Source organism: Hypoxylon trugodes (genome assembly GCF_022578975.1).
Source record: "Hypoxylon trugodes strain CBS 135444 unplaced genomic scaffold F4822scaffold_5, whole genome shotgun sequence".
Classification (NCBI taxonomy): Eukaryota; Fungi; Ascomycota; class Sordariomycetes; order Xylariales; family Hypoxylaceae; genus Hypoxylon; species Hypoxylon trugodes.
In genome coordinates, this window is record NW_026250020.1 from 3,118,979 (window position 1) to 3,141,547 (window position 22,569).

Here is a 22,569-nt window from a genome sequence, read left to right on the forward strand (position 1 = left end):
CCAACACAACTTCAAACATACCTATAGATACCTACATAACAGATTCTTTCTCGGGCTTCATATCCAACATTCAATCGTTTTATCCAAAGCCAGCTGCCAGACCTTCGGTATCACATAACTAAGCGATATTTCTCTTAATGGCCAACAAATCCAAGACAACACAAGAACCTACCATCGCTCACGATACCCGAAGCCATGCCGGTGTTCTTTCTCCTTGAGGCCGATGCCAAGAATTGCAAAACAATGGATATTCCAAGGGCAGAAAGGTTCATTCAGGATGTAGAAAGGACCATCATTGAACTCCGTGAAGTTTATGACGATAAGGATACGTCAGTCAAGGATCGCGCTGTGATCCCAAAGATGTTGTTGAAGCTGCAAATATACAAATCTAGAGCGGTTTACCGACGTCATACACTGTTAGAGGAGCAGATATTCAGGGAGAGAAGACTGCGGCAAAGTATAGAAAGATTCGGCTTGCCCCCTATAGAGGAGGAGGGCGAAGAGTTGAAGTAGATCATGCCGAAATTGCAGCCATGCTGAGTTGGATAGACTGGGGTCATAGCCGATAGGCAAAGCGTGCAACCTAGCGAAGCGACTAATCACTTGTTTTTCTTCTTCAATACCAACTAATAACTTGTTATAATATTCTTTCATAATCTGCCTTTCGTTAGTATACGCACGGGTCGTAACCTTTGATGAAGGCGATCCCCCACGGCAGTCTATCGCGCTAAAGCTCGGGACCGCGATCTCATAAACGCCACCAAGTTGTACAGAGATAACCTCTAATATTTCAATTGGCGTATTTTAGAAGCTCTGCGAATTGACAAAGCCCAACTAGATTACTCCTTGCTTAGCATTAGCGTGAAATGATACGACTATAAGGCTAGGGAGAACATCTAAGTAGATACTCCGGAGGATATCACACAATATGATGTCGAGTTCTAACATCATCACGATATCTCAGCTGCGCTGCAATTCATAGTGGTCCGCTCGCGCGACGTTCTAACGGAAATATCCATCATTCAGGTAGTTTTCGGATCACGATGCCAATTTCCACACCGAGAGGTCTTGAGCATAGATAAGAAACACCCCATCGTCTGTCGACAACATAGAATTGCGTAAAGCTCTGACCGGGGCTATTGAGTTGCCATAGCATCGCTCTTGGATGAAGCATAGGTGCCCAATGATTGATGTTAGCTGATAGCTGCTTTATACGTAGTAGAGCAATGCGTAGTCTCTCGGTCGCGAAAAAAAAGCCGCAAAATGGTTGATGTATTAGGGGTAGCCCTAACATGCGAGACTTGATCCCATTAGCCACGATCGGTTTGACGTCCCACTTCAACGTTACTTAGTTTCGACCCTCATGTAAGAGAAAAGGCCAATCCCTTCCAAGATCGACGAATAAGACCGGCCGAATTCAACGTTTCAAGTCGAATATCTACACCGTGACGTTTTCGCCAAGGGACCGAGCACGGATTTTATCGGGGTTGATGTCCATTATTTTGGATCAGCATATCCACCATATTTCGTACATGATGCATAACGTTAGATCTTACTCCAGATTGCTTGATGTTATTATGTACTATGCAGGCATAATGACAGCTAGGATGTCACGCGCCGCGTTCTAGACAGTGTAGTCAGGACTCAGCTGCCCACGAACATATGGTAAGCAAGAAGAATTGAATCGTTGAATGCGGTTGTTCCAAAGGTAAGACTGGGGAAGAATTTATTATAGCGAATGAAAAGTTTTATGAAAAAAAATTGTCTCGGCTCTTCCACCGTGGCTCTTATGCCCGAACGCAATCATCTGAGCAAGTGAACAATGGCTATGCATTTTATGTCTTACAATAAATGCGGTACCCGCCCTAGTCGCGCAAAAGCCGCAAAAGACAAATCCGTTATCTCTAGAGTTGAGCTTCGATTACCATGATCTTTTATGTAAAACGAGATGAGATCTGTCCCACTCATCTAGAGCTACAACATTAAGATTTTTTATTAATCTCCTTTGCGATGCTTGGCCCCAAGGAAAAGAGAGAAGTAAAAACGTCGGTCTACCGGGTACTTCCCTCTAATTTTGATGAAAACAATAGGCAATCGGATTAAGCGGCTCCTTGCATGCATACGTACACTACACTACACCACATAATACTACCGCTACCCTCCACTACGTGTGTACCGGGTTCCGAGCTGCAGAAACGGATGATGACATGCCGCATGGGGACCGTCTTCGTTCTGTCCACTCACAGAGCTCATAAAAACCTGACAGAGATAGCTGAGATGAAAATGGAGTGAAGAGGGGTTAGGAATGTGGCGTAAGCCTAGATAAGGCGGAAAGTGAATGGGGACATGTTTGCTTAATTCGGAGCGAAACCGGGGTACCTAGGTATGTCTAATAAAGAATGAGAGCACGAGAGCAGAAATAAAGAAAAAGAGAACTAAATACAGTGACAGACTCAGGAATGGAATGATAAGCTCGTTGCTTGTAATGTCCTTAGTAACCAGGTTGCGTTCCTGTGTCGGCGGTGAAAGGATCCAGAGAAGACGAGAGAGCCAAGAGGAGTCGCCGCAATGTGGGAACTCACTTTTACTTGTTGACGAATAGCGTAACACCGAAGCTGCTGGATCGGCAACACTAAGAAATCTCTTCTCCTTCTAGAAGGTCCAGGGGTGTGCCAGACCAACCAGAACCAACTAGACCAGGGGTTCATCGTGACGTTCATGGGTTCATAGAAAGCTTAGCGTCGGTAGCTGCCCGTGGTAATTTGCTTGGCGATAACTCTTGTATCTATTATTGTCTCGTTTCGTTGTCGAATTTGGAAATCCCCATGTCTTCCTCCAGGGGAAAAATGTCAGAAGACAGGGAATAAAATAAAACTTTGGGGAAAACCAACGATCCTTCTGATGAATATGGAATTAGCTCAGTCATCACGGACCTCAACCTTCGCTTAGACCACGCGAGACACGCAGAAGAAAGATAAGAGATCCTTACCAGTGCTTACTTTCTCAACTTGACAATTTCCAACTTGTTACTCGGTATCCCGGGGGGTCTACCGCATGTTGGAGACCTCAGCCACCGACGTCGACCCAATAACGTAATATAATCTCGTCGATCACTAGTGCTTTCGTCACGAACGGGTACTGTACAGTACTCGGTGGTGCCGGTGATTGGTCCACCCACAATGGGGCTCACCCCATTTCCACCCCCATCTGCCCATGTTCCCATGTTTGGTTCGTGTACGGGTCCACGGATATGGGTACATTATTATGTACGGAGCATGTATGTCTGTCTTTTTGTTCGGTGGAGAGGAGGAGAAGTAATAGTGAATCCCTAATCCACCTGACTACTTTCCTAGTGCAGCATTGTCTCGCCTGTTCCTCGGTCTGTTGGTCATAAAAACCCTGAAAAGGTCAACATCTTTTTAAGTTGTTCCCGCCCCCGTAAACTTGTAATAGTGTCTGTGTGTGCGGCTGGCGCTTTGATATTTTTTTTTACCTTCTCTTCCTTGTCTTTCCTACTTTTTCCTTTCCCAGGAAATACGAAACCTTCCCGTTCGTCAACCTCCTCACCAAAGGCCTCCCCCGCCTCTCCGCACTCCTCTATTCTAGATACATAACCATCTAGTATCCGTATCCTCGACGAATAGACGCGGAAAGGAAAAGGTCAACCGGACCTCACGGAAATAATGGCGGACACAAAGAACGAGAAGAATGAGAAGTTGTTCGATTCGGACCAGCCTTCGACACACGAACCGGGTTCCAGCACCGAGGTCGTCGGCCAAGTGAGCGATATATCTGGGTTCGAGGCACAAAAAGCAGCTTTGGGTAATGCGCACTTCAAACGGTTAGGATGGAAGCGACTCACCGTTGTGTTGATTGTGGAGGCTATCGCTCTCGGTAGTCTGAGTATGCCGGCTGCGTTCGCCTCTTTGGGAATGGTAGCTGGTGTTATCTTGAGTGTCTTCTTGGGTCTCATCGCTATTTACACCAGCTACGTCGTCGGTCAGGTGAAGCTGAAGTTCCCGGAAGTACAACACTATGCGGATGCCGGTCGATTAATTATGGGTAAATTTGGATATGAGCTCGTCGGTGCTATGTTTGTGTTGCAATTGGTCTTCCTCGTTGGATCGCATTGTTTAACTGGTACCATTGCATTCCTCAACATCACCAACAACGGTACTTGCTCGCTGGTATTCGGTGTCGTCTCAGCCATAATTCTGCTTCTCCTCGCCATCCCTCCCTCTTTCGCTGAGGTGGCGATTCTAGGTTACATCGACTTCGTATCCATCATGAGCGCCATTTTCATCACCATCATCGCGACTGGTGTTCAGCGTGGCGATGTCGGGGTCGCTTCTGACTGGTCTGCTTGGCCTCAGGAGGGCATTACTTTCAGCAAGGCTTTCGTCGCTGTTTCGAACATTGTTTTCGCTTACAGTTTCGCTATCTGCCAATTCTCCTTCATGGATGAGATGCACACACCCAAGCACTTCGTTAAGTCGATCTGGGCGCTTGGCTTAATTGAGATTTTCATTTACACCTTGACTGGAGCCTTAATCTACGCCTTCGTTGGTCAGGGAGTCAAGTCCCCGTCTCTTCTATCTGCTGGCACGCTCATCTCGAAGATCGCGTTCGGTATTGCTCTACCCGTCATCTTCATCTCGGGATCTATCAATGGTACCGTTGTTGGTCGATACATCCACGGCCGTGTTTATAAGAACGATGTTACCCGCTTCATTAACACCACCAAGGGATGGGTCACATGGGTCGCGCTCATCACCTTCATTACTATTATCGCGTGGGTTATTGCCGAGGCTATTCCCTTCTTCTCCGATCTCCTGGCTATCTCTTCGGCGCTCTTCATCTCTGGATTCACCTTCTACTTCCCGGCTGTCTTCTGGTTCAAGCTCATCAAGCAGGGCAGCTGGCATGCTAAAGAGAACATCTGGAAGAGTCTGCTCAACGGGCTGGTGTTCATCATTGGTATGATCGTGTTGGTCGGTGGCACATATGCCAGTATTGTTGATATCGTAAGTTTCCATCTTAATTATCCAACATTGTCAATCCGAAAATAAGTACTAACACCTAACAGATCGACGGATACAAGACCGGCACAGTTCGTGGCGCATTCACCTGCGCCCCATTCGAGTAAAATATCTTCATTTTACATAACCTCGAAAGTAAAAACAAACAAAAGACTGCCCCTTCAGTAATCCCTCTCTATAAATAGGAGAGGTATGGATGTGGCCCGTTGATGATATCATGATAACTTCTTTATTACCTACTTTTATTCGGCGACGGCGAATGCATATATCACGCGAGCATGGGATTATCATAGAATCAACGGTTTTATTTCTCTTTTCAAAGAGCGCTGGATACCTAGGTACACAACAACTCGATGTATAGAAACCTAACCTGGTTCATGGGGAGCCCCTGCAAAATCAGGAGTTGAGAGAGCGTGCATTCTGGTGTTTTCGGTGGGACCATATACCTTGTACATTACTGTTTGGGAAGCTGCTTCATTGCTTATGTAAATGTTCAGCGTGGCGAATGTATTCGGTAAATCTATTTTTACTTGTATCGTGATGTCTCGTGATTGGTAGATTCATTGCTCAATGTTGAACCTTGACTATGTAGTATTCATGTCAACCCCAGTCTAACATCGTAAGACTACGAGTTTATATGGCATACCACTCTTATGGAAATTTGGGTATCAATACATCCAGAGTGTATATACATAGCTAACTAGGCAGCTAGCCAGAATATCATCTACAAACCCAAAGTATCTTTAAGAAGTTTGACTACTATGGTGTAAAGCTCCTCTCGCCGACCCCAGCCAACGGTACCTTTCTTGACACCCTTATCGAACCCATGCGGAACGCCCTGTAGCATCTTATGAATAACCGTTTTGTTAGGCACATTGGCACGCAACAACCTCTCAGCGAGTTCATCCGCCTCAGGCCTCAAGATATCGCCCTCACACGTAACCAGCACCGTCGTTTCCGGGAAATCAGCCGCATCCGCAAAGTTCGGAGACACTAAAGGATCCGTTCTAGTACTCTCATCCGGCACGTAAGCATCATTGAATAAACGCAATAGAAACGGAGGATGAGCTCTAACTGGCTTAGGTACCGTTTTGCTTTCCACAGGCGCTGCGAAGTCTAGAAGCGGGTATAAGGAGAAGACGACCAGGACGGTGATGAGATCCTCAAGCTTCTTTCGTATTGCTGTCGCCGCGACAGTAGACAGAGTACCACCCGCACTGAATCCTGATAAGGCGATGCGCGAGGTGTCGAAGCGGTGATTTTGTGTGGCGACCCAACGGAGGACATCTTCGACATCATGGATTGCTCCAGGGAATGGCGTTTCCGGCCCCTTACGATAGTCGGCGTCAAGCACAATGATGCCGGCATCACGTGCGACGCGGTAGCAGAAGAAGTTGTCGGTGCCGAATAAGGGCATGATGAAACCACTGCCGTGCCAATTGACCAGAATCGGTACCGGCGATGTCGATGATGAGCTATAATTCGGCGGGTAGTAGAGATCTGCAAGAATGTGGCGTTTGGCGTCCCGCGATGGGATTTTCACCCGTTCCCGCGCAATATTCTGAGGGACCAATGCATTATCGCGGTTTCTTCGCTCTTTGCTGGCCCATGGCATCAAAACCCTGAATAGAGTGACGATGATTTTTAGATGTATATACTGGAAGAAGCCATGGCGTTGCTGTTCCTGCGCCATGGTTGAACTGGTGCCCCGAGAGTGGACGATGGTTTGATAGCGATATGGGAAATTGACCGGTGAGTATGTATGTCTTGCTTCGTCTGTAACTATCGCATGCAGTTGTACGGCACATGCGTAGGTGGCGTTGTGGAAAAACAAGCCGGTGCCGTGTCGATCTAGGCTAAAAGTGGCTTGTCTGCTACATGGGTTAATAAGTTAATGGGCTGAAGTAGATGCCGCAAAAACAATTATAGAACAATGACATGATGATGCTTGAATATTCTCATTTTTAGATATTAAATAGAATGCCATTTTAACTAGAATAAATCATTCTTATCGACACCTATGTTGGACAAACCGTTAGAATATTGGCAACCGTATGACTCATGCCGGAGTAGAATGCGGGAGACGATCGCCAATGCTGCTGAACTCGATATCGGTGTATCGTCATGTCCGAGCTGTCGCTTTCCATCACGATAATTTGGTCCACGACGGCTTTCCCGGGACCAGCCGAGCCTTCACACGGCCACTAACCCATCTGATGAAACTAGGGATATTTTTCAATCCGCTAACCCGCGTGGCTTGACAGTCGTGAGCTCCCTTTCTGCCTTTTGGCTCCGAGGCTTTGTCTTGTTTCTCCTGGCTAATCGAGGTTCAATTGGGCGTACATATTACGCCTACATGTAGCTTGTAGGACGCTACAGTTCATAGTAGACCGAGTAATGCCTTTCTCGCTGTAAGGGTTTGATGGGTATGGAGTCGCATTGATACTTTGGGTGTCGTCTGAAATGGACGAACTAGGCCATACTATTGTAGACAATATTCGCATTGACTTTACTATTTGAGCCGATGCACATGCTACAATTAAGTGTGTTGCTTGGAATAAAGATATGAAAGAAAGTCAAGATCTGTCTGTACCTAGCTAGGCATGGGATAATTCGTAAATAAGTTTCTCACCTCGAGAGTTTATTCTGCCCTAATCTGTTTTAGGTTAGTCTTGACATATCTGTGACGTGTATCTGAGCTGAGGTAAAAGAAGCAACTACGTCTTTAAAACGTTGTGAGCACATTCTGAAGAATGTTTGGTGGGGAAACCAAGATACTTGGAAGCGACAGATGGATGACTGTAGAAAAGGAACTTGCGGGGTTACTTAGATACATAGATCTGAGATACAGTACATCCCATCTACCGAACACGGGAGAGGCTCTTTCCCAAGATGATCGCCTAACATTCCGCTTGCTAACACCTGCTATTGCCAATCGCTAAACCGCCAATCCTTAAATTCCGACCGCCGACTTCCAATAGGAATCTTTCATAACCCCGTGCGTGCAGCATCTGATAACGTTAAACAAGAGATCTACCTACTTAAATAGGACTAGGCGCACGTGGATATTTCTTGGTTTTGTGGACCGTGCCAATCTACCTTTCGTAAATTATGGGCTAGGAAGGAGGTAACACACAGTATCAAATTGATACGCCGCTGATGGCTCTAGGCAACTTTTCTACTTGACTTTATTTCTTTTTTTCTACTTTTTTCATCCAACAACTTTTTTTCCTTATTGAATTCTAATCCTACACTTATTAATTAATGTTTACCTAAGTTCCTATTAGAATTAGACTATTCAAGTTTAATTATTAATTAGGTACAAACAATCTAAACTAGTATTGTAAGTTGGCAGGACCCCTTGCCCTTTTCCCAGCCTTCAAGTTCCATTTTCCTCAAAGACGACCTTGCCTTGCATGCATGCATTCCTTGGGTCCAAAAAAGGCCTCCACCTCGACACATGCACTAAAAATTTGTACGGTACTTCTGATGTACCTAACTTACCCCCAACACTCACCCTCCGCTTCCCCCCAAAAGACGCCTAAAAACGTAAAAAACGTACCACTAACATACCACTAGCGTGGTGGCCGGGGATTAGCCGGCTTGTTCCTTTTTTTGAGCCAACCCAAGGGAAGGCTCTGAGTTCTGATAGTCTTTCTGCATCCACTTTGGCAGTTGCATCTCACGTACACAGACGCAGCACCCCCCATCATTCCATTACTAGCACACCCAGACGCCTCCACAGTGCTACGAACCTGCTACGACCTACCTACCAACTTACCAATTTGCTACCACCGACCGCCCGACCGACCTCATTTCCACCCCATTCATCCAACCAAGGACCAAGGAGACACCGGTCTGTCGACGCACCTAGCTGCATATATTGCTATCAATCCGTTTTGATTTTTCTATCGCCGTCCTGCACGCAACCGAAGAATAGGGCGGTTTAATTACAAAACTGCTGTACCAAACGTCCGTACTGTAAAAAAAGGACCATTCCATTCAATCGTCGATCGCATGTAGTCTCAAAACCTATCATGTCCGCCGAAGCGACCGCCGCAATGGCGTCTGCGCCCGAGGCTGAGATGGTTGAGATCAAAGTCGCCAACCATCCGTCTACCAACGATGCACTCGGCAATAAACCTACCGGCCTTCACTCACCGCCCGATAGTAACAGCGCAATGAAGTTGGACGGTAGCGACGATTCCGAATTAAGTGACCTAGACGACCATTCCATTATCGATATGAATGTAGATATGGACTTTGACTCGTCGCATCCTCTCCCCTCCAACCCGTCAATACATGATGAGGAAACTAAAGAAGGAGGAAAAGAAAAAGAAGAGCCAGAACCAGAAGAGGAAGAAGATATCGGCGATGTCTTTCCTGATCACTGGTCTGGTACCGTGCCTGTTTTTAAGCCGGACATGCACCAATTCAAGGACTTTAAGAAATTCGTATGAACCTTACCTATCCCTTCGGTAACCCCCTTTGTATTCGAGTCCGACAACACTAACCTATTCACTCCTATAGATGACCAAGGTGGATTGTTACGGCATGAAATCTGGTATTATCAAGATCATCCCTCCGCAAGAGTGGAAGGACGAACGTCGCCCTCTTGATGATATGATCAAACAAATTAGAGTCAAAGAGCCCATTAAGCAGGAGATTATGGGCTCTAACGGCACTTATCGACAGGTGAACATTCTACATCAACGTTCTTATAACATCCCACAGTGGCGACAACTCTGCGACCAGAGCGAGCATCAACCTCCTGCTAGGAGAGGTGAGAGACGTGCGCAAGCTCAAGCTAAACCGAAGCCAGCTGCACCATCGACATCAACTAGTGGGGAACCCAGAAAGCGTGGAAGACCACCTCGAGCTAGGGGGAAACGAGTTGCAGCTAAGGACAACAATGATACCGAAGACGATCGACCTATGACTCCCGTTTCACCAAAACCAAACGAGGACATCATTGAATCAGTGGAGAAGGATTTTGGTGCCGATTTAGATGACGACGATGATGTTCCCGTTGTCGGCCGAATGGGTGGCTCTAGGCAGGCCAAGCCCAAGACGCAGTCTACATCTGCCCGTAGGAAGTATGCGAGGCGGGAAGCATCAGCTAAGATCGACGAGAAAGCCTTCAAAGACTTCGATTATCAGATGGACATCTCCGATTATACACCCGAAAGATGTGAGGAACTTGAGCGAATATACTGGAAAACGCTCACTTACGCACCACCGTTGTACGGTGCAGATCTTCCTGGTACCCTCTTTGATGAAGACTGTACCTCTTGGAATCTCAACAAACTTCCAAATCTCCTGGATGTTCTAGGCACCAAAGTACCTGGAGTTAACACAGCATACCTCTACCTTGGCATGTGGAAAGCTACTTTTGCATGGCATCTTGAGGATGTTGATTTATACAGTATCAACTATCTCCATTTTGGAGCTCCAAAACAATGGTACAGTATATCCCAGGGTGATGCACGCCGTTTTGAAGCCGCTATGAAGAGTATTTGGCCGACGGATGCCAAGGCTTGCGATCAGTTCCTACGTCACAAGGCCTTCTTGATTTCGCCGAATCATCTTCTACAGAACTTCAACATCAAAGTCAACAAATGTGTTTCCTACCCAGGAGAGTTTGTGGTTACTTACCCATATGGTTACCATTCAGGTTATAACTTGGGTTATAACTGCGCCGAGGCCGTGAATTTCGCTCTGGATTCTTGGTTACCGATGGGCAGGATTGCCAAGAGGTGCGAATGTGCCCAAGCTCAAGATAGTGTTTGGGTCGACGTGTACGAGATCGAGCGTAAGCTAAGAGGAGAAGAAACCGAATACGAAGAGACCGAGGATGAAGACGAAGAAGACGAAGAGGATGACGAAGATATGGATACTGTCGCCACGCCGCAATCATCCCACGCAGTCAGGATTAAACAGCCTGGGAGAAAACGCAAGCGCGCACCAACCGAAAAGGGCGAGAGGAAAGTCAAGAAAATTCGCCTCCGTGCCAAGAACCATATCGAACCTCCGTGCTGCTTGTGTCCTCATGATATACCGGGCCAAGAGTTGCTGCCTACAGCCGATGGCCGTAAGGCTCACCGCCTATGTGCCCTATACGGACCGGAGACGTGGATCGAGACGGTTGAAGAAAAAGAAACTGTTGCTAATACAGAGGGCATTGGTAAAGCACGTGGTGACACCAAATGCTTGTATTGTCGCTCTAAGAGAGGGGCGTGTATGCAGTGCTCTCAGAAGAAATGCAATCGATCTTACCATGCTACATGCGCTATGGCGGCAGGTGTCTTGGTGGAAGAAGCCGATGTCCCTATTTTCGGCGAAGATGGAACTGAATACAAGGAACACACCTTTGAATTCAGCTGTCGCTTCCACAGGACGAAGAGGGATAGGAAGATGGATGTACATGCGCTAGGAGAATGCTCTAAGACCCATCAGGCTGCTGCGGCTCTCAAGAAAGGCGACATGTGCCAACTTCAATATTATCGTGGGGATATATTTGCTGGTGTCGTCGTTGAAAATCGGGCTGATGAACAGATGCTCCTTGTTGATGTCATTCCTCATGGGTACGAAACCTTCCGTCAAGTTTGCACAGCATCAGTACTAACAGATTTTAGGGAACGAGTCGAAGTAGAATGGAAATGGCTTCTTCTCCCAGATCCGGCCGACTTCCATCTACAGAAGGCGTCAGCAAATGCCATACCCATGCCAACTTCACGCAAGGCTAAGGAGCTTATTAATGCCACGAAGAGAGTTGCCGAAGAGCCGCCACGGCCAGATGCGCCCTTTGTTGAGGGATTCACTTGGGCCGAATTCAATACATATGACTGCACCAATAAACTGCAAGCCAAGGTGGACTTCAGCAAAGAGAATCAACTGTGGCATTATCTTGGTAGATATTCGACCGACGCGCGACCCCAATACACAGAGGATCCGAAGAACCCTAAGCATAATGTCAAGAGCAACTTCTTGGATACCATACCGAAACCAGCTTTGCCTCCGGTTCAGCCGAGAAAGTTGTACGGTTCCACGTTCTCGATGCATACTACCGGTTTCACAGGAGTGAAACCCGACAAACCATATCAATACAAACCAAAAGATCCCGTTGCACCTTCATATGCCCGTTCTCCTTTTACCCCTCAGCAGTTTGTCCCAAAGCCTGCTTCCTTCACGCCCCATCAATTCGTTCCGAAGCCGACATTATATCCTTCGCAACCCGCCTCTGCGCCGAAATCACAACCTCCCCTTGTTCCTGCACCTCGACAGAACATACAATTTGCTCCGCCGCAAGCCATACCGAAACTCCCTCCCACGTACCAACACAACGGCCATTTCTCGCAACAAGTATTTGCTAAACCACCTATAACTCCTCAGCACACTAGCTTCCACCACGTTACTCCCCCTCAGCAGGCCTTCCAACCCATCGCGGGCTATTCTCCGCAGCAACCGCCTACGCGTCTACCAGCCTACACGGGCCAACAAATTGGACAACACTCCTACCCGCGAATGGTACCAAAGCCAGCTTCTCCACCGCAACCTAGCGTCCAACCTCAACCCACCCCACATCAACCTGTGTCTACACCCGTCTCTACGCCACAAGGGGGCAAACAAAACCCTCCCCTTCTTCCACACTCACATACCAAATCAGCTTCTATACCTCGAACTGCACCTACGCAGAATGGGCATAAGAGGAATCGCTCCTCACTTAATCTTCAGAATGGACAGCCGTCACCCTTTGGATCAGATCATCGGTTTAAGACACCGCCTTTCTCGTATGGATCTAACCAAATTAACTCCGCGGCTAAGTCACCCTTCTCACATGGGTTTTCTCAACCCCCGGGTCTTGGCCCCTCCCCATCACCGCAGAACGGCCAACTTTTCCAGGCTCAAGCCAGAGCCAGGTCGGGGTCGCTCGCATCTAACCGCTCATACGACACACCGATGACCTCGTCTGCCATCCGGCCACCTTCTTCTGCATCGGCTCAAGGACCATCGGGCGGTGAAACTCAGTTTGCTCAATTTGCTCAAGCTGCTCAGACTACTCAGACTGCTCAGCAACAGGTTAACGTTACTGATCGTTCGCCTGTGAATATTGTCCAGAAGTACCCCTTTTTCCAGGTCCATCACAATAGGTATATTTTCTAGCTGCACCACGGAAAAACTGTAAACTAATTATGAATTAGGGATTCAACGAAGTACAGGACGCCTTACGCTCATTGGGGTGGGTTTACTAACGGATATGAGGGCAGTCTCCGAGCCCATCTAATGAGATCACCTGAGGCGTTATTTGATATTAGGAACCGATCCATGGGCTTCGGTGCTGGCTCATCTAGCCAACACATACCCCGAAATCCGTTTAGTAATCCCGCGTCGAATAAGGCTACCCCGGTTTTGACGTCGCATCTGGGTAGTATAAGTTCATCTCGTCAAGCAGCTACTTCGCCGTCTGTTGCTTCTCCCAGCCCGTTCTCGGCAGGGGCACCATCTACACCGCCCGTTAACCAACACGTAATGAGCCGTGCTGCGAGTATTCCGGATGTCCATCAAGAGCCTGCGGCTCAACTACACCCGGCGATCCGAGCGCAATATGCAGCAATACTGCAGACGAGGAATACCGATAACTTTCAACCAAATGCCAACGAACAAGCTACAACACCAAGTCAACCATCGGCATTTGCTACTCTAGCATCATTACCAAATCATTTGGACCCAACAACAAGACCCACTCAATCACCCGGCTTGGAGTTTATACAATACAGAGACAATGGTTCGCGATCGGCTTCGGTTAACGATGATAAGAACTCGCCACCGATGGCCCGAGCGGGTCCTACAAAAGTACCGTTTGTGCCCTCCAAACAAACACATATTCCCGCTCCCCGACCGTGGGAAGCAATACGAAAGCCGCAGAATCCGGTGCAATCCGCTTTACAGATCCCAATTCAGGACGCACCTCCTAACGGCGCGAACGAAGCCGCAGGCAACCCGACGACTATCCCCTATGCACCAGGCTCATATATGAGCAACGAATACGATGATTCGAGGCACATGGCAAGCCCAGGGCCCCAGCCCAGCAATGTAAGCGGACCTTTTTGGCAGAAGTTTCCGCAGACAGTGCCTAACAACAGCAGTCTCAGCAGTTACAGCCAGACCAGTCACAACCAGCCCCCGTACAATTCGTACAGCCAATTACCGTACGACAATCCTCAACTCAAGCAGGAGAGCCCTCAACGGGAACTACAACAACCACGGCTACAGATGGAGGGACCTCAGGAGGGTTAGGGTCCGTGCAACTAGCAGTAGCAACGAAATCTTTGACAACGACGTATGCACGCTCACCGGCAGTAGGGACAGACGATCTGCCGGAAGTGCCGGATGAATCGATGGAGTTGATTGAGAGCATTATAAGAGATGCTCGACGTATAAGTGACACATACTGGGATACCACAAATGGTGGTAAATAAATGGCCATCATGGTGTAAGACGACGAAGTGATGAGGGACGATACCAAAGATGAGATGAAAAATGAGAGATATGCGCTCTCATTTTCATATTGGAACGAACTACTACTCATCGTGTGACTATTTACGACTTCATGAAAGCACAGAAAAAGGTCCAGGTGAATGTCGACCCGACTTCTCTGAGTCATCCCAAGGGTAAAAGAGATTTGGCACCAATGTTAGGTACAGCCACGTGTCTGGGGCTGCATTATAATACCTTCATACCCTGTTCTATGGAGTTTCGGCGTTGAAGATAAAGGATTCCGCTTTCTCTTCGGAGATATGCATTCCTTCGGGGCAGATGATTGTGCCAGCATTAGATGTGTTGCCTCCATAGGCTTGTTTCTTCATCAGTTAGCCGCCTGATTTTTTACGGTGCAGAGCCGACAGAGCTTCTTTTCGCACATCTTAAATCCCATTCACGAATGAGATTTATAGGAGACAGTCGGAAACAGGATTGAGGGGAGTCAGAAGGATGTATACTAAGGAAAGGCAGCCGGCGAGCTGTTGTTTTTTGTTGGAACCTGTAGGAATTTTTGCTTTTTAAAGAAAAAAAGCGCTTGATAGTGCTGAATCTCGGATGGCACGAAGGGTTTGCTGAGTCCGCAAGTGCTTAGGTTCATGAGCTGTAGTGGAACATTTGCTCCATAGTACTGCTTAGATATAGGACTGAGTCGACATGATTCAGCTCCGGACTTTAAGTGCGCTTGTAGTATAAAAAGAAATATACTGCTCATACCTATTCATCTAAACCTGCACAATTTAAACGTGATACTTCATAAATGTCTCCTAGATACTACTTTGGTACATATGCGTAAGTTTGATAGCCCAGCACACGCAACGGGTTGCACAAATAAAGTGGAGACGACGGTGGTTTCTGGTCCGACGCCAGCTGGTGGGGCGCTTTGCAATGACTAAAAAAATTATTGACTTTAAACTATTTCCATCCTTCCGTTTTTTTTCCCCCTGTCAGCCTTGTGGACAACTGCTTATTGCGACAAGATCTGATCCAACAATCCCTCTCATTTCTAACTACAGGTCATTCCTTTACTCCATCGACGCAATAACAGATAAGATGGGTATTACTGAGGATAAGGCCCCGCGTAACGAGCGAAAGCGCCTTAGCAGTCCAGCTATCGAAGTTCCTACTAAGCGCATTAAGAAAGAGAAGGAAGAAGATGACGAGAAGCCTACTGAATACAATCCCTACCTAGCGCATTGGGATAATGGAAATGGCGATGCGAATAGCGATCGATTGCCGAAAGGATCTCCGTTGGCGCATTTCGAACGACGAAAAACTACCGCGAAACAAGCATCCAAGGCTGAGGATGGCGACAATAATCCTTTTACCGGTGAACCGCATTCCCAACAGTACTTCAATATCTTGAAGTCCAGACGTAATCTTCCTGTTCATAAGCAAAGGTCAATTTAGCTCTACTTCTTACCCATCTTTCTCATACTAGCGGGACAATCTTATTGACCATGAATCATTAACAGACAGGAATTCCTTGACCTATATCAGAAGTCGCAAATATTGGTCTTCGTTGGTGAAACCGGTTCGGGTAAAACCACACAAATCCCTCAATACGTCGTATACGACGAATTACCACATCTTAACAAAAAGCTGGTCGCTTGTACCCAGCCGAGACGAGTCGCCGCCATGTCCGTCGCACAACGTGTCGCCGATGAACTCGACGTGAATCTAGGAGAGGAAGTTGGTTACAGTATCCGTTTCGAAGACAAGACTAGTTCCAAGACGATGCTGAAGTATATGACCGATGGTATGCTTCTAAGAGAGGCCATGCACGATCACGAAATGTCGCGATACAGTTGTATCATTCTCGACGAAGCACACGAACGTACTCTCGCTACCGATATCCTCATGGCCCTTCTTAAGCAAGTTACTAGACGCAGACCCGACCTTAAGCTCATTGTCATGTCTGCCACCCTAGACGCCCAGAAGTTTCAACGATACTTCTACGATGCCCCTCTATTAGCTGTGCCCGGTCGAACATTCCCCGTCGAGATCTTTTACACGCCCGAGCCGGAAAAGGACTACGTGGAAGGAGCTATAAGAACAGTGCTTCAGATTCATGCTGGTGAGGATGAAGGAGATATCCTACTCTTCCTCACTGGTGAAGAGGAAATCGAAGACACATGCCGAAAAATCTCGCTCGAGGTTGACGAGCTCGCCAGAGAAACAGATGCTGGCCCAATGGTTGTCTACCCGCTTTACGGTACTCTTCCTCCACACCAACAACAGAAGATCTTCGAGCCAGCCCCACCTCCACATAGGAAAGGTGGTAGACCCGGTCGCAAGTGCATCGTGTCTACCAATATTGCTGAGACCAGCTTGACTATTGACGGTATCGTCTACGTTGTTGATCCTGGTTTTAGTAAACAGAAGATCTACAACCCTCGACTAAGAGTAGAGTCGCTACTCGTATCTGCTATCTCAAAGGCATCTGCTCAACAGCGAGCAGGTCGTGCTGGTCGAACGAAGCCTGGAAAATGCTTCCGACTTTACACTGAAAAGGCCTTTAAGGATGAGTTGATCGAGCAAACATATCCTGAGATTCTTCGTTCTAACCTTGCTTCTACTGTGCTGGAACTGAAGAAGCTTGGCATTGAGGATCTGGTGCATTTTGATCTCATGGATCCTCCTGCTCCGGAAACAATGATGCGCGCCCTCGAAGAACTAAACTACCTAGCGTGTCTTGATGATGACGGTGCGCTCACAGTTCTTGGTGGTTTGGCGTCGGAATTCCCATTAGATCCTGCATTGGCTGTCATGCTGATCTCCAGTCCCGAATTCTATTGCTCCAACGAAATATTATCGATAACAGCACTTCTCTCAGTACCCCAGATCTTTGTGCGTCCAGCGCAAAAGAGACGAGAGGCTGATGAGATGAAGAATCTCTTCAAGCACCAAGATGGAGACCATCTAACTATGCTAAATGTGTACCACGCCTTTAAGGGAGTGCTAAACCGCGGCGATGACGCGAAGACGTGGTGTCACAAACACTACCTATCATTCCGTCATCTTTCCAGCGCAGACAACGTCCGTGCTCAGCTCAAACGTATTATGGAAGTTCAAGGCTTGGACCTCGTTAGTACCGATTTCAACGATAAGAACTACTATACCAACATCCGCCGCGCGCTGGTCAGCGGCTTCTTCATGCAAGTCGCCAAGAAGGAGAGTAATCGTATATACCGGACGCTCAAGGATAATAGTCAGAAGGTTATGCTGCACCCGAGCACTGTGCTCCAGACGGAATACGATTGGGTGCTGTATAATGAGTTCGTTATGACATCGAAGAATTATATTCGTACGGTTACGGGGATTAAACCGGAGTGGCTCTTGGTAAGTTCAATCCGAGATTTCTTTTTAAGAAAAAATTATAGTTGAAGGGTAGAGTGGGCTAACCGGATTATTACAGGAACTTGCGCCAACATATTACGATATTGAGAACTGGGAAGAGAAGGATGTCAAGCTGGCGTTGAAGCAGGTCGCGGATAAGGTGAGACGCCGTGCTGCTATGAAGGGTGGTCGTTGAGAAGTTATGGTATCGATATGAAACGACACGCGGCAGACCGGCACGAGTGACCCTTTACCATAGGGTTGAAGTGGCCTGATGGGGCACGAAGCCAGTGAATTGGCCGCCAAAGTCTCGACCAGTATTCTCATCTACGAAAGGATTTTCTCCGAGGTTATCAAAGTATAGTGGTACGCGATCACACCAAACTGCGAGTCAATCGACTAGCATACGAAATTCTGGCGTTGTATTGTAAAAAACTACAGCAGGGCGTTGTATTTTACAGAGTCGCAAAAGCTAGGCGACCAAATATTTTAGATGAGGGCACATTAAAGGCAGAACATAGAGCAGCTCATGCTACAGCTTTACCTACTATCTTAGCCATCGTTAGGTTGGTGGTTTGGCTCGGATACATAACGTTATGTAGCTCATAGGTATTTTGCTACGTGTGCAATTTATTTACACGACGAGCTTGCACAACGAACATTTGAGAAACCCTACGATGACATGTGTGTAAGGTTGTAAGATTCGCCTAAGTTCGCCGAGAAAAAGGACATTCTAAGCAGGTAAGTCCGCCGTTGCGGAAATCGCAAACCGGGGAGCGGGTGTAACATGGAGGTAAATTACCAGTATTGGTGATATCTCCGTTGTCGTCTGCCGGATAGACTATCCGCGGAGTGTTTGAAAGCGGAATAATAGCGGATCGTCCGCAAGGTTTTCAAGCTTCAAGGGGTAGGATTTCCTATAATGGTATATCCCGCCACCGGAAACGCGGATTAGTATACTCTATCTGCTCGGTACCTAGGTATGGAGTATAGGATATCAGATCTGTATAGTATTTTAGATGGGTGGGTATATACCTACGTCACCTGGATACAATAAGGTAGGTAGTAAACACGGAGGCGGCGGCGGTGTCAAGTCGGTGAAGGATGGATTGTAAAACTCGGTGGGGCAGCCCGCGTTTGTATTGAGTAGATCGCTCGACGTCACGGTCAAGAAAAGGGTGCGTGTTTGACGTATGTGTGTAGTAGTATGACATGGAATGAGAGAACTATTCCTACGTCGGTCAGTCGTTGATATCATATCAGATTTCATTTCTTTCACAATCCACAGCTTCGTCGGTCGGTAAAAGGATATGATAAAAGAGACGTAATCGCGTAGGATTCGGAGATCTACGTATGTACGGCAACAATCCAAAATGGGTGGCATCATGACCCCTGTTTGTTTTACAAGCCTTACATAAAACATCACAGCTGAAAAATTAGTTAAGCATAAACGCAGTTGGCGATCAATTCGATAAGTCATCCTTCCCCGGATCTCATTACTGGGTGAGGAATACGTAAGCCGCAATTGTATCAAATTCAGAGTCGGATATCATCACTCAAGATCCCTATTCAAGAAATGCTATCCGGATCGTTTTGATATTCGAACAATTCTTCAACACCGCTTAGGGATTTCTTCTGCATTTGTCATTTTCTCCCGTTCTGTTACTGATCCCCTTGCTTCGGAAAGAACCAAAATTGTTATGTCAACCGTGGCTTGTCCCTCGGGTCCGAAGCTGTCCCCTGCGCAGTGGTGGCTAGATCAGGCCATGGGACTTGTCAAACCCCATAGGCATATTAAAGGCTAGGGTTAGCGTACGGCACTGTTGGCTAGGCGGGCGCTTGGTGTATGTAAAGCGCCTAATGTCCGGTCCGGTCTCGTTGAAGAAGCTGGGGAGGAGGATAGGATTGTTTTAGTCATCTACTTCTGGTTAAAGTATTGTATTTCTTTTCTCTATACGGCAAATTCCGTGCTATGGAGATAAATCCCCGGGTTACTGACTATTGAAGCGCTATACCTTGAATCGGAGTAGTCTACCTAATATCGTCTTCCTCCGCTGTAAATCTACTGAGTAAGTGGCTGTCAAAATACGAAGCAAGAAGGGGGTAACAAGCCTCGTTGTTTTACTCCGAACTCCGTCCCGTCCTTAGCAAAAAGTCTTGCGCCAATTACACAAGCGGCTTGATCAGATGAACTACTAAAGACGGGACAAGATGAGATAAGATGAGACATACATAAGTATAGGTCGGTATATATAGAATTCTGTACCAAATTGAGGTTCTCAGCCCCTACCTAGGTATGAGACACCGTCCTTTCATTACCAATTCGCACAGGTTTAAAACCACGTCGATCATCTACCTAAATAAGTAATTTCCAAGGCGCCTCGATGTAACCCAAGCTACGTTATGCATGCAAGCGTGCATGAATGGAAGGCTACGCGGCCAAGTAAAAAGACCCCCCAAAACTTCGTTAGGATTGGTGATTGGCTAGGGGCCTACAAGCTGAGTTCCCACATGGCGGCCATCCCCATCCTGGCTCCTGGATCTTTTCATTTTCGCCTGATACACCGCGCGACAGGGGGGCAAGTGAATAGAATTACCAAAGCAGGTAGACCAAGAGTCCGCGAAATATCGATTTAGTACTAAATACTATAGAGCTACGTGCCACGGACAAATCTACTAGGCCAGGATGTCCATCCTTCTCGTTTCTTTAACTTCTGCTATTGGGGCTTCTCGGCGTTAAGGGGAGTAGGGGCCAAGCTTGTCTGCCCTACTATGGATCTAAACATCATATGCATAATAGTCAGTACGCCTTACGAGGCTTGAAATAAAACTTACTTCTTCCCATCTACGGGTACCCAATACGTTTCTCGCCCAGTTCGTCATAGATCTACTTTTCCTTGGCGAGCTCAACCGGTGAGATAGAGACGTAGGACAAACCGACCCTAAGATATTACCTAGTCTCATGAAATAAGGAATGTCTCTTTTAGACGGGAGGTAGTGGGACGAAACACGACTCCTCTCGAGTGATAATATTCTGCATAGTCGCGAGATAATCGCGGTTGCTCCCATCGGTTTCAGTTGGCTGTATCCTCGGGTATCACAACAAAAGAAGGCAAGAGGAATAACGAGGAAGGAAACACGAACGAACCCTTTACAACCGTACCGCCCACACAACCGCCACGATGTCCCTAGGTCCCCTAACAACAACTTTCACGCCGCTATCGGACTGTACCGCGTCCTCGGCACTCTACTGGGTGAACACGCAATCCACATTCTACTGGCTCCACGGCAAACCTCTACAATCATCATGCTTCCCCGACTCCTACTCGCCGTATCAAAACCAGTACTACTCACCCGGGATATGTCCCGTGGGGTACACGCGAGCATGCGAATTCGCGTCGACGAATAGCGAGGGAAGTATAGAGGCTACGAGGGCGACTTGTTGTCCGTAAGTCAATTTCTTAATTTTCCCTGATTTTAGAGTTCTTAGATTAAGGAAGATGTGGAGAGCGGGTTGTACGGAGCTGGGTGTTTGGATACGTTAGCTAGATTCACGGCAATGATGAAGAGACATTCGAATGAGATGAAGAAAGGGAAAAATTAAAATAAAATTCATAAACACGCTGATTGGATATCTAACAGTTATGCATAGACAAGGAAATTACGTATGCGCCTCGACGTCCAGCAGCTACAGCTACCCATGGGGACCCAGTCTGGGCTGTATGAGCGTGTATAGGGTTGACACGGAAACAAGCTTCACGACGATCGAGGGAACACTAGCTGGAGGCGAGTCGGCGGGCGACATCATGAGTTTACGAGCACCGGGTACTATCATGGCGTACGGTGTTATCATCCAAAATAGCGGCGCGACGGCAACGACAAGTTCGTCAATAACATCAAGTACGGGGTCAACATCGAGTGGTTCTGCCGTGGCATCCGAAACAGGGGCTTCGGCATCGGAGACAGACTCTAATAGCGATGGAAACAAGAGCAGTGGTGGATTAAGTGCTGGCGCCGCGGCCGGCATAGGAATCGGAGCGGCGTTGGGTGTCCTAGCAATAGTCGGTTTAATATTTTGGCTATTCTGGTCGAGGCGGCGTAAGAGAAAGCAGCAACTAGTGGAACTAGAATCGGAGCAATACAGTCAGCAGCATCCAGGTTCTTGGGGCGAGAGTACGACGACATGGGGATCAACGCCGTATCCACAACAACAGCAGCAACAATACTATATGCCGACAGTGAATTGGCTACCCCCGGACCCGAATGAGCCTCCCAAGGAGATGAGCGCCGAACAGCAAGTGCCTATCGAGAAAGATGGTAGGAATCTGCAGTACCAATACCCGCTTACAGACCGGGTGATAGGACCTGGGGGTTAACGTAACCAGCATAATGAAGAACCAAATATAATAGTTTAGATGCCAAAGTATATAACAAAGTGCAAAGTATTTAACGACATCAATGGGTTAACATAAAGCTATTAAATTGTGTCTAAATTGTAGTTGTTAACTGTGGTAATTATTGATGAATCTTAGTTAAGATCGTGGGGGTCGTAAAATAACGAGGTATCCTCGAACGCGAAGCCGACCCTAAAATGTAGGATCTGGACAATTAGGTGGAGCAGATAACTTAAACTCGGCGGAGAAAATATTATAGG

General features: G+C 47.3%; 5 protein-coding genes across 5 annotated transcripts; 4 read left to right on the forward strand and 1 right to left on the reverse strand.

Annotated features, from left to right (window-relative positions):
• The first annotated feature begins 3,453 nt into the window (after positions 1–3,453).
• On the forward strand, positions 3,454–5,591 carry F4822DRAFT_270140 (transmembrane amino acid transporter protein-domain-containing protein). The gene is made up of 2 exons (XM_051454692.1): positions 3,454–5,024; positions 5,087–5,591. The coding sequence occupies exons 1-2, from the start codon at positions 3,684–3,686 to the stop codon at positions 5,144–5,146; spliced, it is 1,401 nt and encodes a 466-aa protein (XP_051314890.1). The 5' UTR covers positions 3,454–3,683; the 3' UTR covers positions 5,147–5,591.
• Position 5,592: 1 nt separating this feature from the next.
• Positions 5,593–6,913, reverse strand: F4822DRAFT_270131 (Alpha/Beta hydrolase protein). The gene has a single exon (XM_051454691.1). The coding sequence runs from the start codon at positions 6,730–6,732 to the stop codon at positions 5,764–5,766; it is 969 nt and encodes a 322-aa protein (XP_051314891.1). The 5' UTR covers positions 6,733–6,913; the 3' UTR covers positions 5,593–5,763.
• Positions 6,914–9,076: 2,163 nt separating this feature from the next.
• F4822DRAFT_429731 (uncharacterized protein) lies at positions 9,077–14,518 on the forward strand (the record flags this gene model as incomplete). The annotated part of the gene is made up of 5 exons (XM_051461154.1): positions 9,077–9,493; positions 9,570–11,623; positions 11,675–13,189; positions 13,241–14,132; positions 14,186–14,518. The coding sequence occupies 5 exons, from the start codon at positions 9,077–9,079 to the stop codon at positions 14,516–14,518; spliced, it is 5,211 nt and encodes a 1,736-aa protein (XP_051314892.1).
• Positions 14,519–15,465: 947 nt separating this feature from the next.
• On the forward strand, positions 15,466–18,782 carry F4822DRAFT_405031 (pre-mRNA-splicing factor ATP-dependent RNA helicase PRP43). Its single transcript, XM_051458260.1, has 3 exons — positions 15,466–15,976; positions 16,052–17,918; positions 17,995–18,782. The coding sequence occupies exons 1-3, from the start codon at positions 15,630–15,632 to the stop codon at positions 18,109–18,111; spliced, it is 2,331 nt and encodes a 776-aa protein (XP_051314893.1). The 5' UTR covers positions 15,466–15,629; the 3' UTR covers positions 18,112–18,782.
• A 2,043-nt stretch (positions 18,783–20,825) lies between these two features.
• On the forward strand, positions 20,826–22,367 carry F4822DRAFT_270263 (uncharacterized protein). The gene is made up of 2 exons (XM_051454693.1): positions 20,826–21,363; positions 21,568–22,367. Exons 1-2 carry the CDS (start codon positions 21,098–21,100, stop codon positions 22,289–22,291), a joined length of 990 nt encoding a protein of 329 aa, XP_051314894.1. The 5' UTR covers positions 20,826–21,097; the 3' UTR covers positions 22,292–22,367.
• The last annotated feature ends 202 nt before the right edge of the window (positions 22,368–22,569 follow it).

Excerpts from the sequence above, each read along its gene's own strand:
- F4822DRAFT_270140 (XM_051454692.1), top strand. The coding sequence starts at position 3,684 with ATGGCGGACACAAAGAACGAGAAGAATGAGAAGTTGTTCGATTCGGAC. Across the intron at positions 5,025-5,086 it reads ATGCCAGTATTGTTGATATC|ATCGACGGATACAAGACCGG; the intron begins GTAAGTTTCCAT and ends AACACCTAACAG.
- F4822DRAFT_270131 (XM_051454691.1), bottom strand. The coding sequence starts at position 6,732 with ATGGCGCAGGAACAGCAACGCCATGGCTTCTTCCAGTATATACATCTA.
- F4822DRAFT_270263 (XM_051454693.1), top strand. The coding sequence starts at position 21,098 with ATGTCCCTAGGTCCCCTAACAACAACTTTCACGCCGCTATCGGACTGT. Across the intron at positions 21,364-21,567 it reads ACGAGGGCGACTTGTTGTCC|ACAAGGAAATTACGTATGCG; the intron begins GTAAGTCAATTT and ends AGTTATGCATAG.
- F4822DRAFT_405031 (XM_051458260.1), top strand. The coding sequence starts at position 15,630 with ATGGGTATTACTGAGGATAAGGCCCCGCGTAACGAGCGAAAGCGCCTT. Across the intron at positions 15,977-16,051 it reads CTTCCTGTTCATAAGCAAAG|ACAGGAATTCCTTGACCTAT; the intron begins GTCAATTTAGCT and ends AATCATTAACAG. Across the intron at positions 17,919-17,994 it reads TTAAACCGGAGTGGCTCTTG|GAACTTGCGCCAACATATTA; the intron begins GTAAGTTCAATC and ends GGATTATTACAG.